Source organism: Anabrus simplex, chromosome 1, assembly GCF_040414725.1.
Source record: "Anabrus simplex isolate iqAnaSimp1 chromosome 1, ASM4041472v1, whole genome shotgun sequence".
In the NCBI taxonomy this organism is placed as follows: domain Eukaryota; kingdom Metazoa; phylum Arthropoda; class Insecta; order Orthoptera; family Tettigoniidae; genus Anabrus; species Anabrus simplex.
In genome coordinates, this window is record NC_090265.1 from 1,208,460,380 (window position 1) to 1,208,478,308 (window position 17,929).

The 17,929-nt window shown below is 38.6% G+C and overlaps 1 protein-coding gene across 1 annotated transcript in view; it reads left to right on the forward strand.

The window, feature by feature from the left end:
* Nucleotides 1-17,510, forward strand: part of lovit (loss of visual transmission) — a 108,553-nt gene extending 91,043 nt beyond the window's left edge. The window contains exons 8-11 of the mRNA XM_068225650.1: nucleotides 3,446-3,640; nucleotides 6,919-7,049; nucleotides 14,758-14,932; nucleotides 17,280-17,510. Coding sequence (XP_068081751.1) covers nucleotides 3,446-3,640; nucleotides 6,919-7,049; nucleotides 14,758-14,932; nucleotides 17,280-17,510 — 732 coding nt within the window. The remainder of the gene's footprint in view (nucleotides 1-3,445; nucleotides 3,641-6,918; nucleotides 7,050-14,757; nucleotides 14,933-17,279) is intronic.
* Nucleotides 17,511-17,929: the final 419 nt, after the last annotated feature.

Sequence of the window (17,929 nt, forward strand, 5' to 3'; positions counted from 1 at the left end):
GTTAAAAATATGTCACCAAGTTGAATTAATAAAGTTACGCGAAACGAAATTTATGTAGAGCGAACGCAAATAATATCATTCAGAAGTTCACAGGGGCCGAACTTAAAAGAGAGCGTAATCGCTATGGCAGTGGAGGCAAAAAACAGGAAATACGAGGCAGATTTTAAAAAAATATTGTATTGTTATAACTCACTACCAAGTAAAAGCAAGTGGAGGACAAGGTTGCCAATGGCATTTAATCACAATAAAATAAAATAAATATCTATATAGGTATTCTTCAAGCAAGAAGGGGAAATAGAAGACATAAGAGAACGAAGTACATTTATTATAAAGAAGTAGTGTTCTCACAGTAAAAGAAGAGAGAAGCTAAATAAGCGAAGCAAGTTGACATATGAGAACCAAAGTAGCAGTTACCGACAGAAAACCAAGATTGCCGAGCGAAATTCAAGCGATAAATTCAGAAAGAAGAATAAGGAAAAATAACACGACAGAAAACGAGCAAATTATCAAAATCTAGCTCTCTTATAAATAAAACAGAGACTGAAGTGGTATTGAAACTAATATAGTACAATTGAAAGCAGTTTTCATTGGATATCGAAATCAGAAAAGCAATTATAGATTGTCAACATATTAAAAATATCGATATGAATTCCCATATCTCATATTTGTATTCTGTTAACCTAAGCTCAAGCCTGAAGAATGACATAATGTACAACTAGATGTGCAGTGGGCAGTCTTGGAGATGTATAGGTCCCGATGGATCCAGCCCACCTGATGCGGAACGTGAAACCAGCTGATCTTTGGTTTCCAACCAGCCGAGTGGAGCAGCCCTAGATGGGATGGCTGATGACTCGTCCTGGACTGGAGAATGATAAGCTAAGTTATCCTAAATTACAGTTCTTAATTTAATTAACGCAAAACAATGTTTGGAAATTGTAGCCTAAGGTACCTGTAGTGTTGATATGATATGTTAGAATCGATATTGGCAGTGTGTACGAGTATAAATGATAATACTATGCAGTAACTATTGTAATCTTGCTATTGATATTAGGAATAGGTAGAGTTTACTGTGACAGAAAAAGATCAGTTACTGAGAAGTGGATGTTATGAATGGATCCAGGAACCTAGCGAGTAGTTGGAAATCAGAATGATATGGTTAGGTAGAGATATGCAGTAGATATGTGTTGTCTTTGTCAATGGGAAAACAAGAAGGAATATTATGGTAGGCTAGGAAGTTAGATATCGTCATTGTGAGATAATATGTGATCCAGTAAGGTGAAGATAACTTTATTTGAGTATTATACGTCGAGAGAAATGTGTCTATGAGAAGAGATTAAGATATTTAAGAGTATATGGCTACGTTAAGAAAGTATCATGGTTGAAATAAGTGAGCTACGTGTTGTATTGAAGGAAATGAATAATCTTCGAATAGAACTAATGTGAGGAAGGCACAGAAGCGATAGAATTAATGGGAAATACGTGTAGCTTAAGACTGGATCTTGTACAGGCAATACTGAGATGAAAGGAAATCTCATCAAGGGAGCAAAGAAGTATAATGTTGACATATCTAACCTAGATTAGTGAATGTAAAGCCAAGTCCGTCTTATTATAACCATATTCATGAAATAAAGTTTTATATGTCAGGAGTTACCCATGATAAACATCCCATACGTGTGTTTCATATGATGGTATACAGAGTATATGGTTGAAATGATCAATATTGATATCAGTAGTCATAATTAATCTGTTCAATGGATTTAAAGAACTTAATATACGTTAGAGGAGAATTATACTGCATTGATAGTTGAGCATATATTATTAGAGGAGAGCTGTAATCAATTAAGAATGAACTGTAATCAATTAAGAATGAACAGAATTATAATTCTGTTATAGATTTTCATTTTCTGAGGTTATGACATATTATTGAAATATTAGGCTAATAGATGCAAGATTTTGCTTGGCAAGGAAAACTAAGAAACTAAGCATATCATTCAAAGGTAGTCATGATAAATAATATGTTGGGGAAAACAATTTAGCGGTGAATAATAATTTCAAATTTAGAAAACTGGTAGATAGATGTATTGTAAATAAGATTGTTTCAAGGAAAATCAGCATGTCTGTGGACATTATTTGAAGTAAGTTCAGTCACCGGAATAAAATGTCATAAAGTTAGGTTAGCTCACATCAAGCAAGTGATGATCATAACAGGAAAAAAATGTAGCCTAGTTGTAAATAGAACCATTCCCGTGTGATTAATTTTATTTTAAGACTTATGAAATGAACCATTATTCTAATTTTCTCTTTCCTAACCATATTTTTTTTGCTTTAATAAACCGTATAGTTAAGATTAAACATATGTGGTGAATTATTTATAGGTAGGAGTTGTAGAATAGTTTATAGGTGTAAGTGAAATGCGATTTTTATCTTTTCACATTGTTAAACCTGGTGCGTAGAGTGGAGACGTCCATCTAAGGGATTGGTAGGCCGTAATTTTTAGGAGCACCGTACCACTCTTCAGTCTCCACGTTAAAAGAAGATATTTACCTTAACTATACCCTGAGATCATCTGAGCTGTCGGAGAATTTTGATACGCCTCTACTGGTTGCAGTAAGGTGCAATACTTTTCTTCACAACTGTACATTCCTTTCTTACGATTTCAGAAATCAAATTCTAAATCTGATCGAATGATATTACTGATATTCTACAGTATCTAAGAAACTCAACTGGATTCTTCCTGAGTTCTTGAAACTTTAAATGAAAACTTCTCTGTTAGAAGACGCTGTACTAAGACTGGGTAAGTAACGTGTTCACTAAACTCTTGCAAAAAGATGAATACCTGTGGCACATCCTATATGTACGATATCCGTTGTTAATTCTGCAGACAAAACGTCATGTACATCTCGATTAGCGTTTTCATGGCGTTTAAACAACCTCTAAAACGCTACACTTTCGTCGCTTGTGTAGATGCGGATTTGGACAGGCAGGCCTCAGCAACATAGATGCGGCGCGGCGCCTTAAACGTTCGTATAGAATGACCCTAACGTTGTTGTTAAAGCCAGCTATAGATTAATTACGCTTATTTCAATATTTTATGTTGTGCTTTTATTTGTATTGAAAATCCTGCATTTATTAAGTGTCTCTAGTTATATGGGCACCTATTGTAGTGCTCGTCAATATGCTGGCAGATGTGAACAGAATGTTTTAGATATTTTTTAAATGATGTGGAATACTCTAGAAAATATATTGTTCATCCGTTAGTATTTGCGTGTGCCTTTTATTATCAGCAAAAGGAATATGGAACTCGATTCTTCTGAAGTGGAGATATTGTAGTATGGCTCTCCACTCACAGAATACCACTGGACATGCACCATTTCAGGAGATGAAAAGAGCTGCCTAATTAAATATCTTGAACTCCTCTTGACGCCCATACTACTTGTTGTTCCAGGTTCCGAGCGTTGTACCCGCGGACACGGGCCATCCTACAGCCACATTGTCTCAGTACCTGTTGTCTATCATGTACATGCCAAAGTCCATGCGCATCCTCTGCCTCACCAACCTCTTCTGCTGGATGGCACATGTCTGCTACTCCCTATACTTCACAGACTTTGTGGGCGAGGCAGTGTTTGGAGGAAATCCTAAGGTATAACGCAGATAAAACATATTTATAAACTTTAACATGTATTTTCATAATCTATTCTGGAGATCTACTGTTATAACAACTAGAAGATTGAAATCTTTCTTCAAATTACTGTGCATTCATTGTCTTTAATCTTGAATGATTTAAAACATACTGTCATATAGTCATATAAAAATGCCATAATTCCGTAGTACATGAAGGCTCTTAGATGAATGGAAGGTAAAGACCATTAAAATCTGTAACATTTCTTTTACTACTGGATGCACGTCACACCGACTCAGACAGGTCTTATGGTGACGATGGGATAGGACAGGACCAGGACTGGGAATGAAGCGACCGTAGCCTTTATTAAGGCATGGCCTGCAATTTTCCTGGTGTAAAAATGGGGAAGCACAGAAAACCGCCTTCAGAGCTGCCGATAGTGGGTTTCGTACCCACAACCTCCCAAACTGAAGCCAACAACTACACCTCGAATCGCACAAGCAATTCACTCGGTAATGTGTAACCTCCGCGCTAAGTATGATAGGGTGGCTAGTTCTATATTTGACCGCCATTTCTGTTAGGAATTCACCTGTTAGGTTCACTGAACAACAGTGGTGAGACAAATAATGATCTCGTTTATTAATTATTCGAAATCGAGTCACGTACTGATGAACCAACGGCACATTTCCTGCTTTAGCAACATATTCCCGAAACAAGTAATTGAGTCAACAACATATAGGTCAGGCTGAGTGGTTCAGACGTTAGAACACTGATTTTCTGAGGTCGGTGGGTTCTATCCCCGCTCAGTTGAGTGGTATCTTAAGGTGCTCAAGCAGAACAGTTTCTAGTCGGTAGATTTATCAGCACATATAGGCACTCCTGTGGGACAAAACTAGGCACCTCAGACCTCCATCCAGAATTCTGCTCCACATTGTCCTTCTACTTCCAGTTACAAAACAGTGCACCATGGGCCTGGTCAGCTTGGGTTTCGACATGCCAAAATTCTCTATCCCAAGTAATCACTTCAACGTTTGGAAATGTCAGCTATTACCATGTAAAAAATTTAATCATCGGTTCCGTATTGACTTGAATGTATATAAAAATTATTTAAAAGAATTTACAACTATAATTTCCACCTGTTCAATACAAAGTTTTTACCATTTAATAAATGTATTATCGGACTTTCATGTTTTCGTAAGTAATAAATGATGTGACTAATGCTAGGAACTTTACGTCGCACCGACACAGATAGGTCTTATGGCGACGATGGGATAGGAAAGTCCTAGGAGTTGGAAGGAAGCAGCCGTGGCCTTAATTAAGGTACAGCCCCAGCATTTGCCTGGTGTGAAAATGGGAAACCACGGAAAACCATTTTCAGGGCTGCCAATAGTGGGATTCGAACCTACTATCTCCCGGATGCAAGCTCACAGCCGCGCGCCTCTACGCGCACGGCCAACTCGCCCGGTGATGTGACTAATGAATTGGAATCACAGATAAGGCCTATTGCAGATGATGGCATAGTGTATAGAGTAATAATTACGTTAGATGATTGTAAGCTACTACAAAAAGAACTCGACAATGTTTGAGATGGACAGCAGATGATGGTATGATGGTAAACGAGATGGAAAGACAGGTCATAACTTTGACCAAGAGGAAAAGTCCTCTCACTATTAATTACTGTGTTGATGGGGTGATTGTACCTCATGGGGAACACTGTAAGTATGTAGGTGTTAATATAACGAAAGATCTTCATTGGGGTACCGTAATCACATTAACGAGGTTGTAAACGAAGGTTACACATCTTTTCATATGGTTACGAGGGTATTTATGGGTTGTAGTAAATATGTAAAAGAGAGGGCGTATACGTCTCTGATCAAACCTCAATTAGAGTATGTTTCCATTGTATGGGATCCACACCACGATTACCTGATATGAGGACTGGAAAAGATATCAAAGGAAGCAGCGCGATTTGTTCTGGGTAATAACGGAGTAGTGTTAGGAAAATGTTGCAATCTTAGGGTTGGGAAGACTTTGGAGTGAGGAGACGAATTTGTCGACTAAGCGGGATGTTCCGAGCTGTCAGTGGAGAATTGGCGAGGAATGGCATTAGTAGACGAATAATCTTGAGTGAAGCTTTTAAAAGTGGGAAAGATCTTAACATGAATACAAAGTTGGAATACAGGAAGACAAATCGGAGCCGATATTCATTTATAGGAAGAGGAATTAGGGAATGGAATAATTCATCAAGGGAAATATTCGATAAAATTCCAACTCCTTTGAAATATTTCAACAAAAGACTTGTTAAATAATCGATGGCGAATCTGCCACCTGGGCGACAGTCCTAAATGCAGAAGATTGATTGATTGATTGATTGATTGATTGATTGATTGATTGATTGATTGATTGATTGATTGATTGATTGATTGATTGATTGATTGATTGATTGATTGATTGATTGATTGATTGATTGATTGTTTGATTGATTGATTGATTGATTGATTGATTGATTGATTGATTGATTGATTGATTGATTGATTGATTGATTGATTGATTGATTGATTGATTGATTGATTGATTGATTGATTGATTGATTGATTGATTGATTGATTGATTGATTGATTGATTGATTGATTGATTGATTGATTGATTGATTGATTGATTGATTGATTGAACTCTGAATACGTCGTAGCTCTAATTGTTTTAAACAAGTCTTCAAAATTACGGACTTTAATCGTTAATGGTTAAAATGTTATTATAAATTGGATGTGAAATGTATTTCTCAGTAATTCGAAGCCAGACGAAGTTCCTCTTAACATCGCTATTAACGCCGTACAAATTGCGATTTCCGTAATTAATAGGGGTTTTAACACCCATATGGACGCATGAACAATTGATTCCTCAAATCTTGATGTTTCTTTATCGTGCTGTATGTCCAGCGACTCGACTCCCGACTCAACAGTCCCGGCTTTAAATGTAGTTAATTCAGGTAGAACCCCTATACATATGATAAGGTGACATTGAAAGAAACTGCATGGGGATTCAACCTAGATCTATGTTTATGGTCATACCAGAACCAGCTAAGGAATGCACGAACCTTATCGTGAATGATCACCATGGCTTTAAAACATAATTCTTAGCTTGTATTTTCTTACTCTCCAGTTCATCCTACCACATTCTTCTATACCCGTAGCATCTGCAAACTTAATTCACTTCAACGAAGAGCTCATTCAGGCAGTCTATATCTTGTATTATTTTGAAGGAGATTTTCTTCCCAAGGTATAATTTTCTCCTGATTGCAGGCGGATTCTGATAGCCGTACCAAGGAACTCTATGAAGAGGGAGTGCGATTTGGCTGCTGGGGGATGGCCATGTACTCTCTCTCCTGTGCGTGTTACTCGGTCATTATTGAGAGACTTATCAAAAAGTTCGGGTACGTAGCTTCTCATTGTTTTATTTTATTCTTTGCTGTCTGCCTCTTACTGCATCTGAAGGTTAAGCAAAGCAAGCTAACTATGTTTACTGTACATAACTGTTGATGTGATCATAGCCACAGATATTTCAGTTGAATCCGAAGTACAATGACGTGAATTTCAATTTCATAAATCCTGACATGAATTTGTCGGGATTTTCAAGAAACCCTTCTCATTCGAAGGTTAGTGTACATATCTTCTCACATATTAGAGTAGGTGAAACATTAGCTGATCGTGTAACGATTAAGAGGGGTCCCGCAAGGTAGTATCATTGGAACTTTATGTTTTAGACATATCAAAAGTCTTCGACAACATCAGACATCAGCACCTAAATCTAAAACTAGCTGCTGAGCCATTTCCATCTAAACTGCAGGAACTAATCATCAATCTACAGACTGACAATACGACACAGATCGAAACTACTAAGGGTAAAACGAAGCCAATTCGCTTGTTAAGAGGACTTATGCAGGGATCAGCATTATCGCCAGCATTGTATAACCTGGCCACAGATTTCATTTTTGATGAGATAACAGAAGAAAACCTACTACAAGCATACGGCAAATTAGCTTTTGCAGAATTGCCCACTCTCAGTATTATAGGTTTCGCCGATGACACAGTCATTGTTGGCAAAAGTAAGGAAGCAGCTCTTGAGTTGACACGCATTGCTATCATGTTGTTCCAGAAAATCGGTCTACAGATATGTCAACAAATGTGTGGGTATATGTATTGAAAAGGGCAAGCTCGCGGCGGAGTACTCGATATTCACGAAAATTTAGTACTATTAAAGAAAGAGAAGAAATTCTATATCTTAGTTAATTTTTAACGAAACACTCACCTTTGATGCGAACTCTTCTTTAAAAGTCTTTTACAAGAAGGTAGATGCGCTTACAGCCTCACCTTTGTTAAAGGCAGATCAAAAGTTCATTGTTTTGAACAAATCAGTCAGCCCCACTCTCGTGTATGCTTTTCAGACCGCTGAAATTAGACAAGTGCCGCTCAGCTCCCTGAAAACCGCTGACAAAATGGTAAAGGAAATTTTGCAATTACCCACTGATACACCCGATATTGCTCTGTATTCTGATTGAAGATTCAAAGGCCTCTGACTTTTCAAAGCAACCTGGGAAGCGCATCTGCAACAACTAAGCACATGAAACGCTCTTCGCCGATCCAGCAATAGCTACGTTTTAAAGATGCGTGATCTGACATCGGAAACGACGCACTGTCTACAGGACCTCAACATCACAGATATTAACCGATACTCCAAAAAAAGCAGTGACCTTCCAAATCCAAGAAAAATCCGCCAAGAACTAAGAAGTCGTGAAATTGCAATTTGGTGCTCTTTGCCTCAGAAGGGGATCAGTGTAGAGTTGTATGAAGAGGATACTCCGGCCAACAATTGGATTAGGCATCACCAGGGACTTTCTTGTAGCGAATGGCGAGAGGCAATCAAGATGACATCAAATCTTTTTGCAGTACGAACTATTCCGGGCAGAACTGAGGACGGAAACCTCTGTCGCAGATGCGTCAGAGAGAAAAAACTTGGCTCACGTTCTGTGTTCTTACCTCTACGGCGAAGTACTGAGAAACTCACCTCGCCACAAAATAAGATCACTGATTGCAGAAGAACTCCGTAGTAAAATATTCCGTGTACATGAATAAGTCCATGGTTTGTCTACGACAGGGAGTACAAGACGAAATGACATAATTGCCTTTAAAGATGACGACAAGAAAGGCTCCATTATCAGTCCGATAATCCGATTCGAACACCATGTCGGCCAGTCTACTGAAGTTCATCTTGAAAAGCAGAACATTTACGCGTCCACCATCCCGTTCTACAAAAATAAATACCAGCTGAATGAAATAGAGATTATCGGCCTAATGGCTGGTGCTCGTGGCACAATACCTGCCTCGTTCATAGAATTCTGGAAGAAATTCGACCTGCCTATGAACAACATTCAAAGAATAGTTACCACCACCATACGTGGATCTGTACACATCCTGAAATCTCATTTGTTCGGACCTCCGTAATTTAACAAATCCGTATCACCGCTATATTTCTATGTGATAAAACATTCTGTATCCTGATACGCTTTACTTTGTCCATTGTGGCAACCCGTAATTGCGGGAAGTCATTGATTCGTTCAATAAATACATAAGTAAAAATCTGGGATAAGGCCTTTTACAGATGATGTTCTACTGTTTAGACTAATAAATAAGTTACAGTATTGTGAGCTGCTACAAAAAGACCTCGATAACGTTTTGAAATGGACATCAGACAATGGCATGATGGTAAACGGGATGAAAAGTCAGTTTGTAAGTTTCACCGACAGGAAAAGTACTCTCAGCTTTAATTACTGTATTGATGGGGGTGATAGTACCTAATGGCATAAGATTTTCTTAATGAATTTGTTCTTTACAGCATTTATGTGTTTCACGTACGCAATATCCATGACTTAGCCTATTGTTCCAACTGTTTGTATAAAGTGAACATCAGACTAATGAGCCTACGACTGTCTATTTTAATTCTGATCTCTATTTCAAAAATTTTAATTGCAGAATCTTTCTTCCATTAACCAATAATAAGTGTTTTGTGAATCGTACAAAAATTGGGATAAAAGCTGAACGCAAGACAAGTTCCCACAAAATTAAAATATGAATTCCGAAACACAATTTATTGTCGGTTTAAGGGGAAATGGAATCGCGTACCTTCACAATGTTAAATTATGCCTAATATAGGGAACATTTTCTCATAACCCACTGCAGACAAAAATCTAAACTTTGACATTGCATGCAAACATATATGTTGTCCGTACAGAAATAATATTTTTTTATCAGTGCTATTCCTGAGTTAAATATTACTTTTTTGTGGGTATGATTTTTCAACTCTTTTTTGAACACCTCCTCCCCTCTAAAACTCTCATTATTGTAGATTTTTAAATAAAAGTGTTTCAGTTCATCGAGAGTTCTGTAAAACGTTTTGAAATTTTCAAAAGAATTTACTAGAATCTAAGAAAATGTTCCTTGAATATGAAAATTTTCAATTTACGGAAAGCTGAGCTCGAAGTTAAAACACCCATGCTGCATGATCTCCACTTCCTTCGACATCTCCAAACGCATCTTCCAGGCTTCTCTTGGCACTTCTTCTAACTTGTCTTGCTTTCCTGGCCAAAATCTTGATTGCACTGTCTGGATTTCTGAGTCTGAGTTTATCTGAAGCCAGAATAGCATCAACTGTCTGAGAACCAGCATGCAACCCTAACTATTCTAGAACCTGGCACTTGGTAATATTCCCTTCGTTGTTTGTTGCCACTGCCTTGAAAATTGCGTTTCTTTCTCTTCTTTTCTCAATTCTCACGCCTTTGAAATACCGTTACCAGTAAATATAGGCATTTCCACAGAGAGAGAGAGAGAGAGAGAGAGAGAGAGGTCACTAAAATACTGGTACTGTTACAAAACTAATTCGAAACAATAACATTGTTTGCAAACACACTAAGGATAACAAAATCCAAAATATGTAGCCTATGTGTATAAAACGGAAGAACGTCACATGCATGGTACGAACTATTGAAATCAACCTTTCTTTTACCACATATTGAACAGCAGGAGCTCTGAACTCACGAATGAAATTTGACAGCTATGGAGTCAGCTATGACGCCACGGCCCCGTCTCAGATAAATGGAAAAATAGAAAAGTTACAGTTACTCTAGAATCATTTTCAAGGTTTCATTTTAAAGAGGAAGATTTCGAGAACAAATTAAGACCACAAAATAAATTTATTTTTTCACCCAAAATCCGATTCCATTTCCCCTTTAAGTAGGCATTTTTATTAAGCCACGAGTTATCCTAGAAGCATATCCATTTCATCCAGTGTAGAGTGTATTTTAATTTTATGTTATTTTTTGTATATAGTGTAGATTAAAGATTCACGTTTACCTGTTTAGTAACCAGTTAACCCATCCTTAAAAACGTATTTTCAAGCGTGAAGTAAGGGCAGCCCCCGGAATTGGGTTACCGAATCATCGCACATGATCTGAGGTCTATTAACTCTATTGTGACGTACTTAATTTAATTTAAAATTGGAAGTTTATCTTCGTGGTGTCCAAAATTTATATTATACTAGCTGATGTTCCCGTGCTTCGCTACGGGATTCTCAGAAAGACTGTCTTTTTGGTTTTCCTAACTACAGTTAACTTAGGCCATTACAAAAACGTCAGTAAGAATGACGGGATTAAAAGCAATGTTATCATATAAAATACTCGCTCAAATGAAAAACCGCACATTTTCTCACTTTTAACGAACAGTACTACGATGCCGATCTAACAGTCCAAAGTTCCAGTGCTGGAATGACCAGACAGTCGTGAACACTCCTCTGCCATAGTTCCGTTAAATATACACACTGCTCATTCCAATCAGTGCCTCAGTGTAGTGATTGAATAGCTCGAATGCTATGATGAACCAGTTTGTTACGTGCCAGTAGTATCAGAAAAATTATGAACCAGAGGAATGGCATGCTTAATAAGGAAGTTATCTAACTCCCCAGCTACTTGCCGCCAATATTCAGGCAGGCTGTTATACTCTGTACGACCGGGCGAGTTGGCCGTGCGGTTAGGGGCGCGCAGCTGTGAGTTTGCATCCGGAAGGTAGTGGGTTCGAAAACCATTGTCGACAGCCCTGAAGATGGTTTTCCGCGATCTCCCATTTTCACACCAGGCAAATGCTGGGGCTGTAGCGTAATTAACGCCAGGGCCGCCCACTCCTAGCCCTTTCCTATCCCACTGTCGCCATAATACCTATATGTGTCGGTGCACGTAAAGTAAATTTAGAAGAAAATACTCGGTAGGCCTGTACTGCAGTAATCCCATATATCGGACATGACTGGCAACAGAAGACACAAAGCACATCACAACAAACAATGGTCAATGTAATGTTATTGTTGTTTAGTGTTATGGGCTTTTTGTATTGTAGGTCTTCACATTTAATTTTCTTTCGATTCTATGATATTATGACGTCTTACGGTATAGTGTAGACTGTAGCTCCTTATTCCCCGACTTTACATAACGATTTTCATTAAATTCTGTTTATGCATTTTCTCGTGGCTTGGCGCTAATATGGACTTAGCAACAAAAATCAAAATTCATGAATATCTCTGTTGTCATAGCCGGTTCGGTAAAATGTATAAGACATACATGATCGGAAACTTAATACTATATAACTTTAGTTATGTAGTATTTATCGATAGGACCACTAATAACACAAATATTTGAGATTAAATTTTAGGCCTTCTCCTGAACTACCATTCCACTCAGCGTGAATAAAATTATTTACAGCCTAGATTGTAGCGACTTATTTCCCGACTTTGCATACCGATTTTCATTAAGATAGGACCACTAATAACATACAAATTTTAGTATTTAAATTTAGGTCTTCCCCTAAACTACCATTTCTTTCAGCGTGAATACGATTATTTATGACCTAGATTGTAGCGACTTATTTCGCGACTTTGCATACCGATTTTCATTAAGATAGGACCACTAATAACATACAAATTTTAGAAATTAAATTTAGGTCTTCCCCTAAACTACCATTTCTTTCAGCGTGAATACGATTATTTATAACCTAGATTGTAGCGACTTATTTCGCGACTTTGCATACCGATTTTCATTAAGATAGGGCCACTAATAACATAAATATTTGAGAATATTTTTTTTTTTTTTGCTAGTTGTTTTACGTCGCACCGACACAGATAGGTCTTACGGCGACGATGGGACAGGAAAGGGCTAGGAGTGGGAAGGAAGCGGCCGTGGCCTTAATTAAGGTACAGCCCCAGCATTTGCCTGGTGTGAAAATGGGAAACCACGGAAAACCATTTTCAGGGCTGCCGACAGTGGGGTTCGAACCTACTATCTCCCGAAAACTGGATACTGGCCGCACTTAAGCGACTGCAGCTATCGAGCTCGGTGAATTAAATTTTAGGCCTTCCCCTAAACTACCATTTCTCTCAGCGTGAATATAATTATTTATGGCCTAGATTGTAGCGACTTATTTCCCGACTTTGCATACCGATTTTCATTAAGATAGGACCACTAATGACATACAAATCTTAGAAATTAAATTTAGGGCTTCCCCTAAACTACCATTTCTTTCAGCGTGAATACAATTATTTATGGCCTAGATTGTAGCGACTTATTCCCCGACTTTGCATACCGATTTTCAATATAGATTCTCTTTAGCCGTTTTCTAGTGATGCGCGTACATACAAATAGACAGACAGACAGAAATTACGGAAAAGAAAAAAGTGCATTTCCTTGTTACTGTGGACATGACCGATACAGAAATACCATTCTTTTCAAATTCTGAGCAATATACAGACAAAACTCTTATTTTATATATATGTAGACTAGCTGCAGTACCCGGAGTTGACGGGGCGATCGTATAGAATGCGCAAAGTTATCTAACTCCCCAGCTACTTTCCGCCAATATTCAGGTATGCTGTTTCACTCGGGACGCAGCAGTAATCCCATCTATTGGAGATGAGTGACAGCAGAAGAGACACAACAATGGTCAATTTAATGTTATGAGATTTCGATATTGTAGACCTTTTCACTTGGTTTTCTTCCAACTCTAGGATATTAGAGCATCTAATGTAAAGGCAGTCCTTCCTTCTTCCATGACTCCCTCTTTCCTTATTCACCAAGCGATCGTTCCTTCACGATTTTTTCACATATCTTTTATGATCATCTTCACATTTTTCTTTGTCGATACGGATCCGATGACCACGCGGTTTTACACCTTAGACAACCATGACAAAACCCATCGCCAGTTAACACGATTAAACAATATTTCCATCTTAACAATGCTTGGCGCTGGTATGGACTAAGCAACAAAAGTATAAATTCATGAATTCTATTATCGTACTCGGCACGGTAAAGCTGTATAATACAAAAATGATTGGAACTTGTATTCTCTATAACTTTTGTTACGGTATGCACTACTCTCCGATAGGATCAATGAAATAGGTATTTAAAAAATTAAATTTTAGGAACCTTCCCCTAAATTACCATTTCATCCAGCGTGAATAAAAATTATTTATGATCTATACTGTAGCACCTTGTTCCCAGACTTTACATACCAGTATTCACTAAATTCTGTTTCTCCATTTTCTCGTGGTTCGGCGCTGATTTGGACTTAGCAACAAAAATTGAAATTCATGAATATCTGTGTTATCATAGCCGGCACTGTAAAAATGTATTAGACATAAATGATCGGAAACTTTAGGACCATTTAGGACCGTTAATAACATAAATATCTGAAAATTAAATTTCAGACCTCCCCTAAACTACCATTTCACTTGGCGCGAATAAAATTATTTACAGCCTAGATAGTAGTGCCTCATTCCCCGACTCTACATACCAATTTTCATTAAATTCTCTTTAGCCATTTTCTCGTGATGCCCGCACATACTCACATACATGCAGACAGAAATAACGGAAAATTAAAAAGTGCATTTCCTTGTTACTGTGGACATGACCGATACAGAAATACCATTCTTTTTCAATTATGAGCAATGTACAGATAAAACTCTTATTTTATATATATAGATTTTGTAGGGACACGGTGCATCTTTTACCAAGAAGTTGACACAAAACACATATTCTCATGATGTTGCAGGGCACGGAAAGTGTACGTTGGCGGTCTGCTGTTTTACAGCGTGGGGATGCTCCTGATGGCCCTCACCAAGCATCGTGTGGGAGTGATATTGTTCTCATGGACCGCGGGGGTCATGTATTCGACCCTCTTTACTATGCCGTATCTGCTAGTAGCACACTACCATTCCTCAGGAACGGTGAGTACACTCCGGTACAGCATTTTCCACTACAACACTTCATGTTCTTGTATTTCTTCTTCTTATTTTTTATTATTATTACTATTATTATTGTTATTATTATTATTAAGAGTACCTGCATAACTGAATGGAACTAACAGAAATCGCAAATACAAAAGGACACCCTTTACGCGCCTAGACGTCTACGCTGAAAAATTGTTGCAGTAGCTGAACTTTTGCCTTACAAACAAAAGAAAATGGTTTCTCATGTCCGAGGCTTTCAACCAATGTACCAAGAGTGGTAAAGATTTCGGCAAGCTCTTGCTGACAACCATGATATTGTTACGAATAAAACACTGTATATTTTAATACTCTAATTTATTTCAAGATGACCCAATAAATGCACACCCACACACATATACACATACACAACTCTCTTCATCTCTTCAACCATGACTAACCACACTCGCTAGTTGCCTATTTACAAGTCTCTGTTCTTTTCACACAGCAGGAAGTCCGTCTCGTTGGTATTACCTGGGAGATGGCAATCCTGACTGGCAGGCCCTTCACTTGCGCTCACAAGTGGGTCACCCCGTACAGCAGCTGCGTGCGGACCGCTAGGTTTGAATACAGGACTTTTGGCCACACAACACACGATGACTGTTCTTTGGTTCGACTCTAGAAACAGCCCAGTAATTCCCACAACCAAACACAGTGAATAACTAAACAGCAATAATTCAACAGAGCAATATTTCTCACAACAACGACCGTTAACACTTTCGTGGCTCACTGTATTAAAAGTAAATAAATATATCTCGATTAAAGCTACTTGTTTATTACTAATACAAAGCATATTTATTATTAAAACAAAGCCGAGCTTTCCACCAAATTACATTGGCCTTCGTCAGGGCATGTGAAGTTCTGCTTCGACAGTGATCATAGAAATTCCTGAATGCTAGTTGCTTTACGTCGCACCGACACAGATAGGTCTTATGGCGACGATGGGACAGGAAAGGCCTAGGAATGGGAAGGAAGCGGCCGTGGCCTTAATTAAGGTACAGCCCCAGCATTTGCCTAGTGTGAAAATGGGAAACCACGGAAAACCATCTTCAAGGCTGCCGACATTGGGGTTCGAACCCACTATCTTCCGAATGCGAGCTCACAGCTGCGCGCTCCTAACCGCACGGCCAACTCGCCCGGTAATTCTTGAATGAACGTGGAAATCACGACCATACTATCCACGACCTCCCCACTAGCTGGACTCAGGTAGAGTATCATCGCACTGTGCTGTGGTCTGGTGGTTGGGAGTGAAGTTACTGATTCACCGCCCTCTGTCGACAGTTCCTGGAGTGTGTCGCGCTATGCCATGGTGGTCTTATGCATGCATTTATGGAGAGCAGGTCTCCATGTCTGTAGTAAAAACTGGAATTATATTATACGGTACTTATACCGCGGAAAGCCATCTCCAGGGCTACCGATAGTGAAGTTCGAATACACAATCTCCTGGATGCAAACTCACAGCTATATGGCCCGAAGCGTACAGCTAACTCGCTCGGTAAGTCAATAGGAAATAGGAAAGTCCACTTCAAATGTCTCCATATCTGATAACGATATGGAGATTCTATTTTCATACTCTTAAATGATATTACGTGGCTCGTACAACAACATTCTCCCCTTTTCATTGAGATTGCCAGCTCCGTGGGTAAGCATGCTTGTCTCTTACGTGGAAGCCCAAAGTTTGATTCCCACCAGTCCATGGATTTTAATTCTGGATTAAAGGCTAGAAAAGTATTCATTAATTATCCTGAGACCAACTGAGGCGATGTTTGACAGGAGAGACAGCAGACCCGGTCAGAAAACCCAAGCAATACATCTGAGGATGTCGTTACGTTGACCACGTGAAACTTCAGTATCTGCAGGCCATCTAGTTAGGCAGCAGTCGTTTTGACATGCCCAGACCCTAATGGGTTGTTGCGCTACGGGTTGGTTTGTTTGTTTCCATAAGATTGTTAATAACAATGATAACGATACTACTTCGTTTCTTAAATTAAACTACACATGTTTTATTCACCAGCACAGCGGTGTTGAATAGACAACTTCAGTGGTTTACTTGTTTTTAATGTATACGGTAGTCATTTCTTTGGGAGCAAATCAGTAGATTATTATTATTATTATTATTATTATTATTATTATTATTATTATTATTATTATTATTATTATTATTATTATTATTATTATTATTATTATTATTATTATTATTATCTGGGGTTTTTATTGATCGATAAGAGATGTATTTCTGCAGTGCATGAAACTTTGAAAATGAATATATTTCGTTAATTCCTAAGAATAACATTCCTATTGTTCACAGTTCGAGGTCACATCTTCCGGTGAAGCTAAAATGGGCACTCAGTTACGAGGTCTGGGCACAGATGTCGCTATAGTCAGCAGTATGGTGTTCCTGGCACAGTTTATCCTGTCCGTCTGCATGGGCTCCATCGTGAGTGCTGCTGGTACTACAACGGCTGTCGTCAGTGTCGCCTCCTTCCTCAGTCTGTGTGGGGCTATCACAGCAACACAGGTCATGTACCTCGAGTTGTAGTGTACTGTACCTACAGCTTGTACAGACCAGGGATGGTCTTCGGTCGATTTGCTAGGGTTCGGTCCATGAGTCCCGGCGTTTTCGTCCGAAGAGAGAACTGGGAATAATTTTTGATTTCTCCACTTGGGATCATAAATATTCGTTAAGTGAGATTCTTTATTTCAAAACCGAAATCTCTTTGGAAGGAAGGAAGGAAGGAAGGAAGGAAGGAAGGAAGGAAGGAAGGAAGGAAGGAAGGAAGGAAGGAAGGAACGAGAATTTAAAGGACGATGTTATGGATAGTAGTATACAAATTATGAAAAGAGATCATGGAAGTAACCCCAGCTCTGAGAACCTTACCAGAACATATACGAAGATGTTGATGAGATGTATCACACAGAAAAGCCGAAGGATAACGGCGTAAGTTAAGTGAAGTCAGG